This window comes from Diadema antillarum, unplaced genomic scaffold, assembly GCF_040938485.1.
Source record: "Diadema antillarum isolate AM-2024a unplaced genomic scaffold, OU_Dant_1.0 seq00001944_RagTag, whole genome shotgun sequence".
Lineage (NCBI taxonomy): Eukaryota > Metazoa > Echinodermata > Echinoidea > Diadematoida > Diadematidae > Diadema > Diadema antillarum.
Window position 1 is genome coordinate 24,662 of NW_027272604.1, and position 16,773 is coordinate 41,434.

The 16,773-nt window shown below is 38.3% G+C and overlaps 1 protein-coding gene across 1 annotated transcript in view; it reads left to right on the forward strand.

Moving 5' to 3' along the window:
* The first annotated feature begins 1,562 nt into the window (after positions 1 to 1,562).
* The window catches only part of LOC139713297 (complement factor H-related protein 1-like), a 56,977-nt gene continuing 41,766 nt past the window's right edge, over positions 1,563 to 16,773 (forward strand). Inside the window, exons 1-3 of the mRNA XM_071625040.1 lie at positions 1,563 to 1,572; positions 2,897 to 3,112; positions 9,527 to 9,706. Of these exons, the coding sequence (XP_071481141.1) occupies positions 1,563 to 1,572; positions 2,897 to 3,112; positions 9,527 to 9,706 (406 nt within the window). The remainder of the gene's footprint in view (positions 1,573 to 2,896; positions 3,113 to 9,526; positions 9,707 to 16,773) is intronic.

The following is a 16,773-nucleotide window of genomic DNA, read 5'->3' on the forward strand; positions in this document are numbered from 1 at the left end:
CAGTCTCCACATCCGGTATTATCAGCAGATTCGTTAAAAATATCATCAGTTGCGCTACAATCATCGTTATGAGTTCTATTTTGTTAATGTGGCCTCACAGCTGTCAATCGCTGCTTAAACGGAACATTCCTGTAATATACACGATAACTTCTTTCAAAATGTGCACGAAACATTGATCATTGTAGATAAAACATATCAACGCAATAATATGAAGTATAATCGAGTGGCACAGTTTGTCAACAGAGTTCACTTTAACTGGTAGTCACAAACTTAAAGCGTGTCACGTGACTGTCCTTGCATACACCGATCGTAGGTTCCTCAATTTTTACTCTAAAAACAATGGATATCGGATGAAAACACCGTTTGTAAGGATCTCGTTAGTTCTTCCACCATTACATGACTACTGTTTACGGGATAGCTGCGGATGATTTTGGATTATCCCATATATTCGTAATGAAATGAGATGTTGACGCATGGCTTACCTTCTCAGACGTCCGCGATCGTGGTGATCTGTTTGTATAGACCTATTTACACACCTCGAAAATACGTCTTAACGTGTCTCATTGACAAAAACCACTGAAAGGAGAGGTTTACTGTGACGTCACACCTGCACTGTCCTTCTATTTCGGACACTTTGACTGCCCATCAAATAATGGAAGAGTAGGGTGAACGGGTACTGCCGATCGATTTTGTCTGTAGAGCACTTTCTATAGATAACTGCGATGGAACTGTTTTGTTGTCACCTTTACAAGAATGACAAACCTGAAAGACGCTCATTTCCTTCGCTGGTTCTCTTAGCCGCTTTTGTTGGAAACTCTTTTGGAAGTGCCAATACGTCGAATATGAACACGTTTTCATAATATCTAATTCAACACCTGCTGAACAGCCACATTGTAGTGATAAGATGAAATCACCTACAGATGAGCTCGTTCTATCGTTCCTCAAGAAGAGTAATGCGTACCAGTCGCACAAATATCTTAACAATAACGGCAACAAGCAGGTTTATCAGTCACTAATGAACTTTTAACGTATAACCTGTAGCTATAGCAATATCAACAACCTTGTGACGATGACTTTGGAACATGACGGGGGAAAACAGAGCCTCAGAAGTTACAAGGGGTTTCCCTAACGGAACGTATATATGTATGTATATATATATATATATATATATATATATATCACATAATATGTGTGTATATATCCTCGGAGTGGTATACATAACTGCGAGTGAGATGTTGGGTGTGTAAACCCCAACAGACTGGAATTACAATTCTAGTATTGTGACAAAACGACGAATAGAAATAGGGAATAACTTTTTCAGTGAGAAACATTATTACCATCATCGATGGTGTTTCATGGATGAGACTGTCGCAACTTAAGTAGACAATGATTTAGGTGGTATAGGAGACCCACATTTTTGCGTCATCAAGAGCCTCATCGTGATTTCTTTCTCAACTACATCTATGCTTTCATTGAATATCATTCATCGTTGTGTATCTGCGGGAGTGTTTGCTAACAATGTCAATGCTATCTAGCTGTTTCGGAGTACAATCAATTTCATCATGCCAAATGGTAATCGCTATAGAGGAGTTGCTATACATAAACAAAAGAAAACAAAAAAAAATCATACTTCAACGTGCATGAGATGCAACTTCTTTTTACCGTTACGTCCAAAATGGAATATCCCTTTTTCAACTGAAAACAACAAGGACAACAACAACATGACATAATATAATCGAAAATGACCATTCACAACGCAATACGACATTTCGTCAATAACCTAACCAGAAGCATTATTGTAGCCAACATGGCAGTGGAACAAAATCCCAGCACTATACAAGTGTACGTGATGATGAAACCCTACTGTTCTTGTCTCTGGTGATATAACCCATGCGTTCAAATAAACAAAACAAAAAAAAAGTGAGAGAGAGAGAACTGTCTCACGTCCATCAGTACAGGTACCGACCGTCTCAGTTAAGCGCACTCTCAGTCCGCGGAGGATCCTGCGCCTCCTATTGTTCTCTCCTCCAAGATCCTACGCCTCCTATTGTTCTCTCCTCTAAGATCCTGCGCCTCCTATTGTTCTTGAGATCCTCCCTCCTATTGTTCTTTTTGAGGATCGCTATTGTTCTCTAGGGGATTATCTATTGTTTTCCGCGAGTGATCCTTCAAAACAGCGCCTCAATTCACCTTCTGGGGGCACATAGTATACTACTCCTGTATTAGTGGGCTGTGTGACTTATAGGCTGTAAAACTCGTGGGCTCTATAACTTGTGAGCTCTATGACTCATGAGTGTCAGTCTCGTGACGTGCACCCGGATCAGGCTCAAGCTAACTTGATCATGGACTGGAGAAATACTCCTTTACACCCCCCCCCCCCTTCGGCTTGTCTTACCTCTTTCTTTCCCTGCAAAATCTGCGGTATACACAAACTCTATAATATTCTGTTAAAAAGTGGAGGGGCACGGCCTTCCCCCTTCCGCGGGGCTAATTACCGCAGTACAGTACAATAGTTGAGAAGAACATGCCGAATGAGAGGTGACAGAATATTCCATCTAAATTTTGCAATAAGACAGTTGAATTGAAATTCTAAAATACAAAATATCCCTTTACATGGAAGGGGAGTACCTTCCTCAACACTTGACACTCTTATGAGTTCTCCTAAATACTGAATATATTTGTGCACCCTCATTAAATTATTTTTCTGAGTACAGCCAAGAATTCGACTGAATTCTCTTGGACTTTTTTACATTCATTCTCAGTAAGTGATCAACACGAAAGCGTTGGTTGACATTTTAGGCAATATAAAACCTAGCAACTCCTTGATTGAACACCAAAACGAACTCTTTTCGGTTCGTTTAGACTCTTCACATTCTGGTTTGTCTCTTTGTTTTAGGAGTGTTAGCCGAAAACTGCACCTCCCTTGAGTGGGTAACTTTCGCAAACATCATATACGATCCTCCGGCTTCACCTGGGGCCGACACTTATCCTGAAGGAACGGTAGCAAGGACACTGTGCGACGACAAGTACGCCGTGTTCCCTCGCTCCTCGGCTGAGAGAACATGCGTTGACGGTTCATGGAGCGGTCCTAGGAACACTTGTCGACACATAAGTATAATCAACCATACAACTCTATAATTACGTCTTTCCGTTAATTTCCTATTTCACTGTTCCGGGAATGATGAATTGTGAGGATGGAACAAAAAATACTCAACTGTGTCCGTGCCGTGGCCAGAAAATCAATATTGTTAGAATTATTATGTCACTTTGTCGTGTGTGCGTCAAAAGTAGTAACCCACTGCCTCGAAGGTCCATAAGGATTTTTAATATCTTGGAGGAATGTTCATTAACATAAGGAGCTGATTCTTTTAAGTTTGCTTGTGGGCTATACATGTATAACGCTGTTCATTTTATTTCAAGCTGATTTCAATTTAGCAATATGCAGATATTTATAAATATATTGTCACATTTTCTTGTGATTCAAAGCTACAAGCTATCGATCGAGCTCTGGTCAGGTTTATGAAACGTATTTTTTGCCGTCGTGGCTCGATGTGGTGTTTAGCAGACTTCTCAGTACTGCAATGCCTACAGCGACTCTCAGAACCCAGTCGAGATGAACTGAAGCCTTTTGTAGTAGTGCTACAAAAGAGTCTAAACCGAAGGCGGTTAGCAGTTAAGCGTAATACCAAACGGTTGACTCAGTGTGCAAGATAACATACCATTTTATTCAATAAACAAAGGATATTAACAGTTTATTCACATATTATTTCAGGACAAGCCATCACCTTTATCAACAATCGACCAAGGCAATATGAGATATTTTTGTCGATGATTGAATTATCATTCAATTCTTATCCTGTTTTGTATTAAACAATTATTTTTAAATGTCACTTTCTGAATATGTGTATAAATAAAACACCCTGTGTAAGGGAAAAAAAAAACATATGAGGCATTTTGCCATCAAAAGTTTCCCGCAACAACAGAGCAAACATCTACCAAGGGGTTTTAAAGGGTTGGTAAAATTTCAGTTGAGATGGGGCTTTATGTTTAGAGCGTTTTTGAGGATAATTATTTTCAGGTGACGAGAATCGTCTTATAGAATATGAATGAGCAAACAATGTCTAAGCGTAATTAAAAATTTAGTTTGATTAAATTGATTTTTTAAATGGCTGAAATAACCAAAACAATCGATCCTAGTAAAAGGTGGGACCCATACACATTTGGATGGGATCGCTTTGTTTTACGTTGTTTATTTCACAACTGATTTAAATGAAATAAGCTTTGATTCTCTCTTAGAATTGTATGCTCTTTAGTATTTCATAAAGTGGTTTCTGAGTATCTCGCAGAAATGGTTGAAAGCCGAATCCTTATCTCAACAAATACTATATCTTTCTAAGTATCCTATTAACTATCCCTTTAAAAATGCCATGTTTTCCCTCAATTTAAACAAGAGAGAACACTTGTCAATTCAACGTGAATGCAACTGCACAGAAAAACCATCTATATAGGGACCGCTGTGGAGATAATTCATCGAATAACTGAGAGAGAGAGAGAGAGACTACGGGGGGGGGGGGGGGGAGTACAATATTATTTGAGCCTTATATTGGAAAAATATTTGAGCTAACTGTACAAATGCAGCCAAACAAAGAGAATAGTAAAATTTTCATCAAAAAAGGATAAAAGGAAAGAATTTGTTATATCTTAGGGAAAATGAAAGTGTTAAGCGTCCTTCCCCTGCGGGAAAAAAGAAGAAAGACGATACCTTTTTCTTGTACTTTTTTTAAAAGATCCAGCTGCCACGTTTTCCAACACAACCGTGAACTCGGGCTTAAGTGGTACTTATAATCTCTCTAGCCCCTCCCCATTTTTTTTTTCACTCCGTGTAGGCAGGAGGTGTCGAAGAAACGATTTTCTCGTCGAATACTTCGAACGGACCTGCAGCACTGCGTGCTTGAATAAACCTGGAAGGGCGTGTCCTCGGGACCAAATTTGTATTTGTGATGGTGTTTGTGGATGGAGCTGCGTAGCCAATGGTAAGTTCGAGGTAACCCACTCCCCACCCCCCCCCCCCAACACACACACACACACACACACACACACACACACACACACACAAACACACACAGATGAGATTGAGATTGAAAGAAGTTTTTTCTCTATCCAACAGTTCCCTCCCCTTGTATTTTTTACTTATAAAGCACGTTCAAAACCAGTACATTTGCATATCATGGAAGTCACTCTTTCATACATCTAACTTTAAAGTGGACAAAATAACCCCCTCATTCTAGCGTCTAGAGATCTTAAACCCCCTCATTCTAGCGTCTAGGGATCTTAAATTTTTATAAGCCAACTCTTTGAATGCACCTTTTTTTTCTTCAAGAAAAAGAAGTTGACAGCCAATTCATTTGGCTTATAACTAACTTAGACCCCGTTTACAGTGAGCGAAAAGGCCAACGGGACCAAAATTGACCGCGCATTTGGCCACGCTCTGGAGGTGGTCCGCGGCCGAGCCGCGGCCGAGTCCGGCCTTTTCTCAGTGTATACGCAAAATGGGTCAAATGCGGTACCAAATTTAGCCTGGTTTCCAGACCCCCTGTCCGTACTATTATTCTATTCAGGATGTTAACGCCCTCAACGTCGAAAACTAGTAGGCCCCCATAGTTTAACCCTATTAAGCCCAAGCTATTTTGACCCCTCGCAGGCCCAAGGGGGGCACATTGTACCCCCCCATATAACTTTTTTATTATTTGATGTATCATCGTCATATTTGGCACGTGGGTAGAGTAACCCATACTCTACATGACCGTACATTTGAATTTTCACAAGGTCACCCATGGAGGGCGCTATTTACCAAAATAAAAAGAAATACATAGGAAATATGCTAAAAACATGATTTTTCTGTATAATTTCTTTATCCCCATTATATATGTCTTTTTATAGACCAATCATTTTCAGATTTGCCACAAATGATAAGCAAGTGGAATTTTATTATTTGTTATGGTTAAAATTTCTCAAGGTCACCACATGGGGGCGCTTTTCATATCAACATACATAGTGATACATTATGAGACCTGAGATGAAATGTTTGGGATGGGTACATATATGGTTATGACATTTCATATTTGCATAATACTGGAATTTTGAGATTGCAAATTGATAATATGATAAACTAATGATATTAGAGGCATAACTTGGGTGAAGGAATCAAAATAACCCAAAATATAAGGGCAATCTTAAGAAAATATTATTGTTTTCAATTATCTCTATTATATCTATTGTTTTATGCCTTTGTCACATAAAATAAAAGGAAATAATAAGAAAACTTTCCAGGATCATAATTTCTTCGAATTTTGCTCCTTCAACAAATTTCAGCCAAGAAACACCCATTTCATACACTGTAATGCTGTTAAATGAAATGGGAACAGAAAAAAGATGCAAACTCTCACTGACATGGTTGTCAGTTTATGGTTACCATGGTAACCAGCAACTTCAAATATAGCTAAATTATATATTAAAATGTTCGCAATAAGATTTTAGGAAAAGTCACCAAATTTGGTTGAAATCGGATTAAATGGGAAGGAGTGGCAAACGAAAATCTGGTAGGGGGGCACAATGTGCCCCCCCCCCCCTTGGGCTTTATAGGGTTAAGGTGGTTTTGTCCTGCAAACCCAGGGAGATATTTTGATTTGAAAGGCATTATGAAGCCAAGGAGGCCGCCGCGGAGTCCAGTTGGCAAAGGGTCTGGAAACCAGACTATGCCAAATTGCGTTTGTTTACAAGCAGAGCGCCACTACGAAAAAATATTGAGAGGTTTAAATTAAAAGCCCGGGCCGAGCCCGACAGAGTAAACGGATAAAAGTGCGGGGATTGGCCGCGGCTCGGCCCAGTCCCGCACTGTAAACGGGGTCTAACTGTCGGTCGAACCAAGGAAGTTCAAGAGAATGGAGTCACAGCTGTCTTATTTCCTTTGCTAGATGTTCGATGCCGCCGCTCAAAAATATTTGAAGCATGTGCCAAACAGGATCTGCCACGCAGATAGGAAGACAATTGACTCGTGTCTTATTGCATAATCACCAGCCACTTTCTAAGGAAGATATGTCTTTGTGATGGTAATTACTTTACGCTATCCCTTCTTATACAAGGTAGGTGGTACAGACACGAGGATGTGCGAATAGAAATTGCGCAAAGAATGCTGAAATAAAGATGAAAATTACTCGACTGGGCATACCCGGGCACTAATCTGATATATCTATCAATAAAGAATTATACTTGAAGATTATTCCATATTAGTTTCATTTGTGGAAATTAAGCGGAAAAGTGATAAAAGCGGCTTTCCAGGATGTGGTACAGTTTTAAACATTTTCACATGATTCAGCTCTGATTTACACTTTTGCCCAAATTTCTGGACGGAATTGACTTTTGTTTTACATGCTTTATCATTACGTAAAATTTCATTTCATTTCATAAATAAATAAGCAAAATATGGCCAACATTATGATAACGTTCAAAATGAATCTTCAGATTGCTCAGCAAGACGGCGGCTTGGAACATCGATCATCAAAGGCACAAGTGGACCTGTGGAATTCTTTTGTACATCAATAGAAATCTGCCAACTGTTTGAATAATTGCAGCCAGTTGGAACTCCAATGTATTAAACCTCCTTGGTCGAACACTCCTTGTCAATCCCCAAAGTAGGCTATGCTGTCCATACTTGATGCGACCTATCGGAGGTTTAAGAGATGGACTCCCACCTGTTTATAATTGATCAATAACCTGTTAGTTTTCTATGGATGGACAAAGGAATTCCACTGGTGCATTTGTGCCTTTGACGTTTGATGCTTGAAGCCGTCGTCTTCCAGAGCAATCTGAAGATTCATTTTAACGCTAAAAAAATATCGAGTATTTGCTGCTCGATCATCAAATGGAACAAAATTTCCCCAATGATAAAGCATATAAAAGAAAAGTTAATCCCGTCCAAAAATATGTGCAAAAGTGTAAATCTGAGCTGTGTGTTGTAGAAATGTTTGATATTCAACCCTCATGGAAAGCCGGATTCATCACTTATTTGAGAAAAAAAAAAGCCTATGGTATTATCTCCAAATATAGTTCTTTATGAATAGGTACATCAGATTAGTGTCCAGATGTATCCAGTCGAGTACTTTTGATATTTATTCCTGCAATATCTCAGCAATTTCTATTCGTGCACCCCCGTGTCTTTACAATTCTCTACCGCCCAACGTTTGTGAGTAGGGATAGCGAAAAGTAATTACCATCATAAAGACATATCTTCCTTGAAGAATGGCTGGTCATTATGCAATGAGACGTGCATCCATTAGCTTCCTATATGTGGGGCAGATCGAGTTGATACATATGTTCTTTTTGGGGTTTTTTGAGTGGAGGCTACGATCGTTGGATCAAAGCGAACACGGCTGTTGTTTCTCCATCCTCTCGAATCTCCTTGATGTGACGTCATTGACAGAACTCAAGACGTTGTATAGGCAGTGTACAAGTAGAGTTGCCTACACAACGAGTCATATGAAGGGTTGTAAAAGAATAATTTTGATAACTTGATTACATATGTGTTACATCTGATAGCCGATCAAAAGCATGATTACCGTAATTCTGTTATGATGCACATTAGGACTAAGTTGTTTTGTAATTACTTGTTTTTTATTAGCCTGTGATATTTGACATTTGCATTTTTAGAACTTAAATCAGGGACACAGGGAGGTGAGAAGAAAAACACCTCCCTAAACGATCACGTGCACACTTTTAGAGAAATATTTGGAAAATTTTGTATGAAAAAAAAAGAAAAATAAATATCCAAGGGTCCTTTGATACAGAAATCAAAGGTTCATTAATCAGAGAAATCGAACCGATATTTGTAAAATCATATTCGTACAAAATGGAAAAAAAAAATCTTCTGCATCACAATTTTTTCTTATTTTTACTTTTACTTTTAGTTCAAGATAAATAGAAGTAATGTACTCCATAACCTGTACCAAATTTCAATCACCATAAATAATTTTGTGGGGGACATCGTAATCCAGTAACAAATATTCTATGCCTGTATACAATTCATGGTGATCACTATGTTGGCCCATAATAGTGTAATCAGCAAATTATGGATCAGTGTTAAAAAAGACCTTCTCCTCCCAACTCTTCAGAAAGAGCTTCCTATAAAGTCGGGTGGTATTGAGGACAATAGATGATTTAGGAAATATGTTGATTTGAAAGGCATTATGAAGCCAAGGAGGACACGACATGGACACGAATGACATACTACTCTTAAATGCTCTCGTTTCAAACATATAATCATGATTGAAATCTTATTTATGATGTTATTTCTATTTCCCCCTTATTTCGGTATATTCCAATCCCTTGTCATTTTTTTTTCTATGACAGTTTGTCCCTAAGAACAATAAATGACACAGTTTAATTAGACAAAGATAGATAATTTCTCACTTCATTAGCGTCAGTGTCAGGAATATAAAGTGTCATTGTTATTTCCCCTTACATTTGTCAGAGAACTGCACGGCCGTGTCTATTGAAAATGGACACCTGTTGCATTACGAAGTCGGTGACATCATTTCTCATGGAAGCGTTGTGGAATATGGTTGCGATGACGGTTACGAGGGCGCCCCATCAGGCCGCGTGGAATGTAGGCGTGGCAACCTCCTCCCGGAAGTCCCCACTTGTTCGCCAGGTGAGACCGATGTTCTAACGTCTCAAGCAAATGTTTTGGGTTTCTTGTGGTTGGTCTTTTTCCCTTACCGACGTTATTTCATGGTAAAAAGTTCGTTTGTTTTGTTTATTCATTCCAATAAAAGATCAGTAGTTGTTGTTGTGTGTTAAAGAATAAAGAGAGGAAAAATGGGGCCCTATACAACAAATTATTTGCCCCGGACGATGCTGACATAAATCAAACAGAATAATGGGTACCAAACAAGAATATTAGATATACCATAATTATGATGTACCCTCGAGGGAGCTCATAGCGTCTCCACGATGGAGCTCATCCAAATTAAGTCAAGAAACGAGCTTATGCAAATATTAATAATTCGAGTAGTATCATTCAGCACCCAAGGTAAAAGTGATGTCTCAAAAAAGAGCTCATAAAAAAGAATACTATAAGATAACAATATCTATGTTGATGAATTACCAAACTTCCTTCACTCAAACTCGAATAACTATCCAATACATGCGCGACTGTACCGAACACTAACACTAACATGTGTGTGTGTGTGTGTGTGTGTGTGTGTGCGGTATGTGTATGATATAGTGTATACATATATCATGATCATAATCATTTCAATTTCAGTTTATTTCCATATTTCTCGAGGAAAAAATACATCAAATACAACAAAATTAAATGAAATACATGATATCCAGCTAGGAGACATACATAGAATATTGCAAATATATAAAACATATAGTGCTCGATCTATGAAGTTTGGAATCTGTGAATGAATGCTTAAAGAAATATGAAATAACCTACTTAAAAGCGAGCTTGTTGAGCGAAGGTCCAAGTTAAAATCGAGTTAAAGATTTAGATGGGGATTAATCAATTACGTGAACAGAAACATAATTCAAAAAGTATCTGTTATACTTTCATGTGATTTATAATCTCAGCATGACCATTCTAAATTGCTGAATCAATTAAGCGTGATTTTAACAGGTGGCTGCATGCCGAACTCTACGACAAATGGTCATTACCAAGTAGCTCTCCCAGAGCGAGAGGATTTTCGGAATACGTCAGCAATGGGCTACACCAATGGAAGCGAGATTACCGTCCGAGTGATATGTGATACCGGTTTCCGTCCTGAGAATGATCGATATGCCACGTGTGTGAATGGGACCTGGTCCGTCATGTGGCCTACATGTGGTAAGTGAACTTTTACTTTTGCGACAGAGCTACTCAGTATGTAGATCATAACAGTTGTGGTACGTACAGAGACCGTTGACCCTTGAGCACGCTGAAGGGAGACTTTTTTTCAGTGTATTTTTTTTTCTTTAGTAGTTAGCAACATGATTATCATATTCTGGCAATTGAAGCATACTTACTGAAATACAATATATCTACTCGCCAAGAAACAAACAAAGATAAAAGGACCTCAGAGGTACATTTTACAACTGTATAGTAATATATAACAGTATCATGATAATATGAATGTAATGTTGATAATAATAATGATAATAATGATAATAACAATAATAATGATAATAATAATAATAATAAAAGTAATATAAATATAATAGTATTGCTAATGCATTGTATGTATATAAGCTTCTGCTTGGGCGAGTCGTGAGGGAAGATGTCATCATCAGGAAGGTGGGAAAGAGATTACTCCTTCTCTTTCTCTTATGTTGGCCCTCTCTATATTCGTTGAGACCATAGTATGGCGCCATCAAGAGCAGCCCTCACTCCGGCCAGCGTTTTTTTTTTTTTTTTTTTTTTTTTTTTTTTAGACGGCACAGATTGGGGCATGGCGCGTATTACACCTATGGGAAACACGTTGGGTTAAGGTCAGGATTTAGGGTTAGGGTTAGGGTTAGGGTTTGATGGTTATGGTTAGGGCTAGGGTTTGAGGGAATAGGGTTAGGATTAGGGTTAGGGGCCCCAATCTGTGCCGTCTAAAAAAAACACGCCTCCGGCCATGCCAGGGTGCGCCTTTTTTTTTCCCGTAACCAAGCGAGATATCATCTCATGACTATTTATTACGCGCAGCCACAAATATACCATTCTCCTCGGCTAGAGTGGGAGTCTTTTATGAATATTTATTACGCAGGACGCAAAGCCCCTGCAACTGATTATGAGTATGATACAGTGTATAATGCGCGCGAGCGTCTGTGTGTGTGTGTGTGTGTATGTGTGTGTATGTGTACGCGTGTGTTAACCGTCTGTGCACAGTAGCTCTCTGCCCCCAAAATGTACGGAGCTGAGATGAGTTCTATGGTCGGTATGTGAAGAACTGAGGACTATTGATTTGTTATACTTATTAGAATTTCCAAAATTCACCACAAGAACTGATCACCAGTCGCTCGTAAGTTGTTCGTAACTTTACGAACAGCTTCATAAAACAATCCCAGGACCCTGGACTTCTCAACAATGACGCCGTGCCAGAATACATCCTAACAAAGGCTTGACATTGGTGAAATGAACAAAAATCATGAAAATAAAGGAAATATTACCTGTTTCTTTCTCTATTTTCCTTAATTTTTAAATTTGATTTGATTTCTGAATTTCTTTTTCATACATAAATAAAATACAAAGTCAATTGAATTCACGAACTAATTAAGCGCAGTTTAATTTGAATCTGACAGTTAAAACATATAAATGATAAATTCAAAATGTTCAACATCTTTTATAACACAATACAAAATGAACACAAACAGGCATTATTTCATGCATATATTTATGCAAACGTAGGATCCTGTGTGTTTGTCGTTCAAAGACAAATTGAGCAATTCTAAATATAACAGAATTCTCGGTATCTCCAATAGCAAGGATGCTGTGCGCAGAGCAGCGTTTTAGATGCATTTTCGGATTGCTCACGGGACAAACTTGCCCCGGTTTAGGCGGCAAACACACTCAGACCACACTCTGTCTTTATCCAGAGGTATTTTGTTGTTGTTGCTGTTGAAAATTTCTTCACTTTCCATCGTGTGAACAGCACATTGAAGCCTTGCAGTAGTGAACCATGACTCTAGTGACCACAAATTAGTAAAATTTAGAAACTTTCGACTCTTTTAAACTGAATTATAGCCCACAAAAAAAGAGGGTAACAACAGAAAAGCAGTCAAATAACTCCATTGAATCGTATGGGAACTGCGACTCGCGTGAGACAACCGGAAGCGAACAAGGGCACCTAGGAAACCCACAGTGCATCTGTGACAGCGCTTTTCAGCGTGCGCAGAAGTTTTCTGCGCATTGGCGATACATGTACCGAGAATTTTAGGAAAGCCAACATCATAATCAACCGCTTGACGAGGACAATCTCGTGTAGAAATGATTGTCTAAACAATGCGACAAAGTAAAAACATAACATTCAAATGACCAGTCACTGAGTGGCGATAAAGGGAGAGAAAGGGAAAAATAAGGAGGAAAAAAAAAGAAAAAAAGGTGCAGCAGTGCAATGTAAAATGTGAAGTGCTTGCTTGGAAATGAATTGTAGGCATGCTATGGTACTATTGATAGGCTAAATGTTAGACCGATCGATCGTTGGAGGGTTTGATAACTGTTAATAGCTTCACAGTGATACTGACACTGACACAAGAATAAATGCAGAAGAGGTTCAAATTTATGAGATTAACAAGATTGGTCAAGAACGAATTATTGGTAGAATACAGCACATCATAAAATCATGCTCCATTAAAAAAATACAAGAACTCCAATTAAATTTTACATTTGTTAAGTAGGACCCTATAGGGCCGACAAGGCAGGGGGGTTATAATATATACGTTCACTATCACAGCGCATAACAAATGGATGGCCTATTAATGAAGAAAAAAAAATGCCCAAGCAATTTCTTTGTGACACCTAAGCTTATTCTATTGTTTCGTACAATGCTGTTCACTTAATCAGGGCATTGCAGCTGTAGCTCTCATGATTAATTCAATTTCCTGTAATGAAATTACTTGTTGTTCCAAATATTAGGAAATCATGGAAGATCGGTCCATTGCACAGATGATTGTTTCAAAGTTGCTCTCCAGAAGCTTTTGCTCTTCACTTTGTTCTAGAAGCATTACTGAAATGTTCGAAGTATCCATCTAACCGTATGTATGAGAAACTGTGTTCTATGTAGTCTCCTCATACTACTTCTCTGTTTCTTCCATCTGATCAGTAAAATCATGTAATAATTTTTCGTGTGAGATGATACGTGTGGCACAATTGTCAATTGTGTATTGTAAAGTCCTTCATGTTGTTGTTTGTAGTTGTTGATGTAATATTTTGCGTTACTTTCACAAATTGAATTTTAAAACGCTCTCCTTAACACTTAGTATTGGTCTATGTATCATTTCACCCTCCATTGGCAATTGACAGATATTAGAATCGAAAGTGATTTGAAATGTATCATGATAATATTTCATTCATGTTCATCACGCCCCGTATCAGCAAATGTATCATTAGTTGCGACCAAATAGATCTATATGTCGATCTCAGTTTTTATACAAAGAAAAATAAATCAGATCTACGTCCATGGTTACTCAAACACAGTCACGCTTGCTCCACGAGTACCCACACCGTGTGCATACACGTGACACCACAAATACGTACACATAAAGTACACATATACGCGCACAGGCACGTATCATACACTCAAACACACACAGGTACTCACACACACACACACACACACACACACACACACACACACACACACACACACACACGTTTCTATGTGTACTTGGTAGGACAGCACACGTGGCTGGTGCACTGATATTTTAACATTACTAGTATTAATTCTCGCTTGGTTACGGGAAAAAAAAGGCGCTGCCAGGGTAGCAGTTCTCGAGATCGCGCCATCACTCGGCTTAACGAATACAGTCAACCCCTAAAAAAGGAAGAGAATCACTTAAAAAGGAGTTCAGAAATAGACTAACGAGATCCTCGAGAGGGTCAACATGTCGGCTAAACGGATATACTCGCCAACTAACTAACTAACTAACTAACTTACTTACTAACTAACCAGTAACTAACTAACTAACCACCTTCTAAGTAACTAAATGAATAAATATAAGATAAAAAATATAAAAAGTCCAGAACTAGACTACACTCCGGTTGACTCAGATTACTGAATATTGGGGTTGACATAGAACAACCCTACAGACAGCTCATAGTGCCCTATAGCGTGTTCACATGGTCGGCTATGTGATGTTGCTCGAAGGGGCACAGAACATGAGAGAGTGTGAAAGCAATTTATACTTTATTATAAAAGTCTAATCGGTCCTCCTCTGCCTCCTTAAGTACCAGACAGTGTAACGTCTTGTAAAGAAAAAACAGCAGCTAACTTCTTATGAGGGGCTGACAGAAATCCACGGGGATTATGACATTTCATTAGTTTCGTCCTGGTGTATTTTTAGCTCAAATTTAACTCTTGCTGGAATTCATAGGTATAAGAAAGGTTCTCAGAATACTTGACCATAATATAGGTTCTAATGGACAATCAAATTGACGTTATAATGTTGAAGTTATCAATGCAGTTTCTGCTGCTACTAGTATGTTATCTCCTTTTTCTTTTCAATTTCTGGTCCAAATTGCATATCACAATTTACGCCGGTAGGAACGTACATTGTGAAAGGACTACATAACCACTTGTACCAGGTCCCGTCTGTGGATGGATTCACTAATGAAAGTTGTGATGCGGGTTACCGCGGTCAGTCACCTTGCTTGACAACATGCTATAACAAGATTTGGTCTCAACCATGGCCCACCTAGCAAGACAGGCCGGATATTCACACTTCCCCTCGATATCAAATAGAAATAAAATTTATAAAGAAATATTAATATATTTATAGCGTAATGTGTTTCCTAGGGATCTTTCTCTGCATGAGAATTAAGCGTGACGACAACAACGACCAAAACAAATTAAGCTCATGGCTGCAAAGAATGTTGCAATATATAGGTGTTAAAAGTAAATGACTTTATACGGACATCTGATTGGTGTATGCAGTGTGGACACCGTACAGCAATGATTGTTTTTGCAGTGCTTTATCTGATAGAAATGAAATGATATTTGCCGTCTATTCCACTCTACCGAGGTCCTTGAAATACCCAAAATAAGCAATAACAAACACCAAACAAGGAAAAAGCGGCAGAAGGAGCAAATACAAAATTCGACGGATTAAAAGATTTTGCACAAGGCCGACTTAAAGTTTAAAAGCTCTCGTCCTCCCATTTTTTTCTTTCGGTGACGAGAAAGCAACATCTCGTAGTCATTTTCTTTCATTTGAACGGGTAGTAGAGTTTATGATATGAATGAATGAATGAATTGCTTTATTGTCCATAAAGGATATTCTCTTTTCACTGGTTTTTTTACATGTAGTCCACATAGTGAACAAGACAAAAAATTACAATTACATATTACGAATTGACAAATTCATCATAATTCAAAGGTACATATTGCATAACATATAATTCTGCTTGCCCAATGTATACATAAGGATAGCATATGAAATAGACCAGGTATGGATAATATACAACTGTCTTGTGTAAATCAATTTTGGCCAAAAAGTTCTGTATCATATAGGTCATAAAAATTTTGGAAAACTGTCAATAATAGCTCATATAATGTTTTCGTTTAAAGAAAAAACAACAATGTGATATGATCTTTAATTACAACATATGAGTTTCAGTTACGAAAATATATATATACATGGTGAGATGTATGTGTGTGCCATAGCATTTGAGAGTAATATGAGATATAGTGTGAGTAAAGGTGGTATGTATTCTGTATGTGTGTGTGTGCAGTGTATGGGTGCGCGTGTGTGTGTGTGTTTGTGTGAGTAAATTCTTCTTACACGCAAATATTTCAGAATTACGTCATCAATGTAATGTTACATCAATGTTACATCTGATACACCAAAAGAAAAATGAGATTATCCATAATTATTACAATCAATTGATATCTGGGTAAGGTATTCATGACGGGTGTGACACAGACCTTCGGACTTACGCATTATATTGATGTATGGCGTTAGGGATGAACGATTGCCTGAAACGGGTTTTCTGAGTACGTGGAACACACAAGCGAATACCTGAACGGTTGAAGG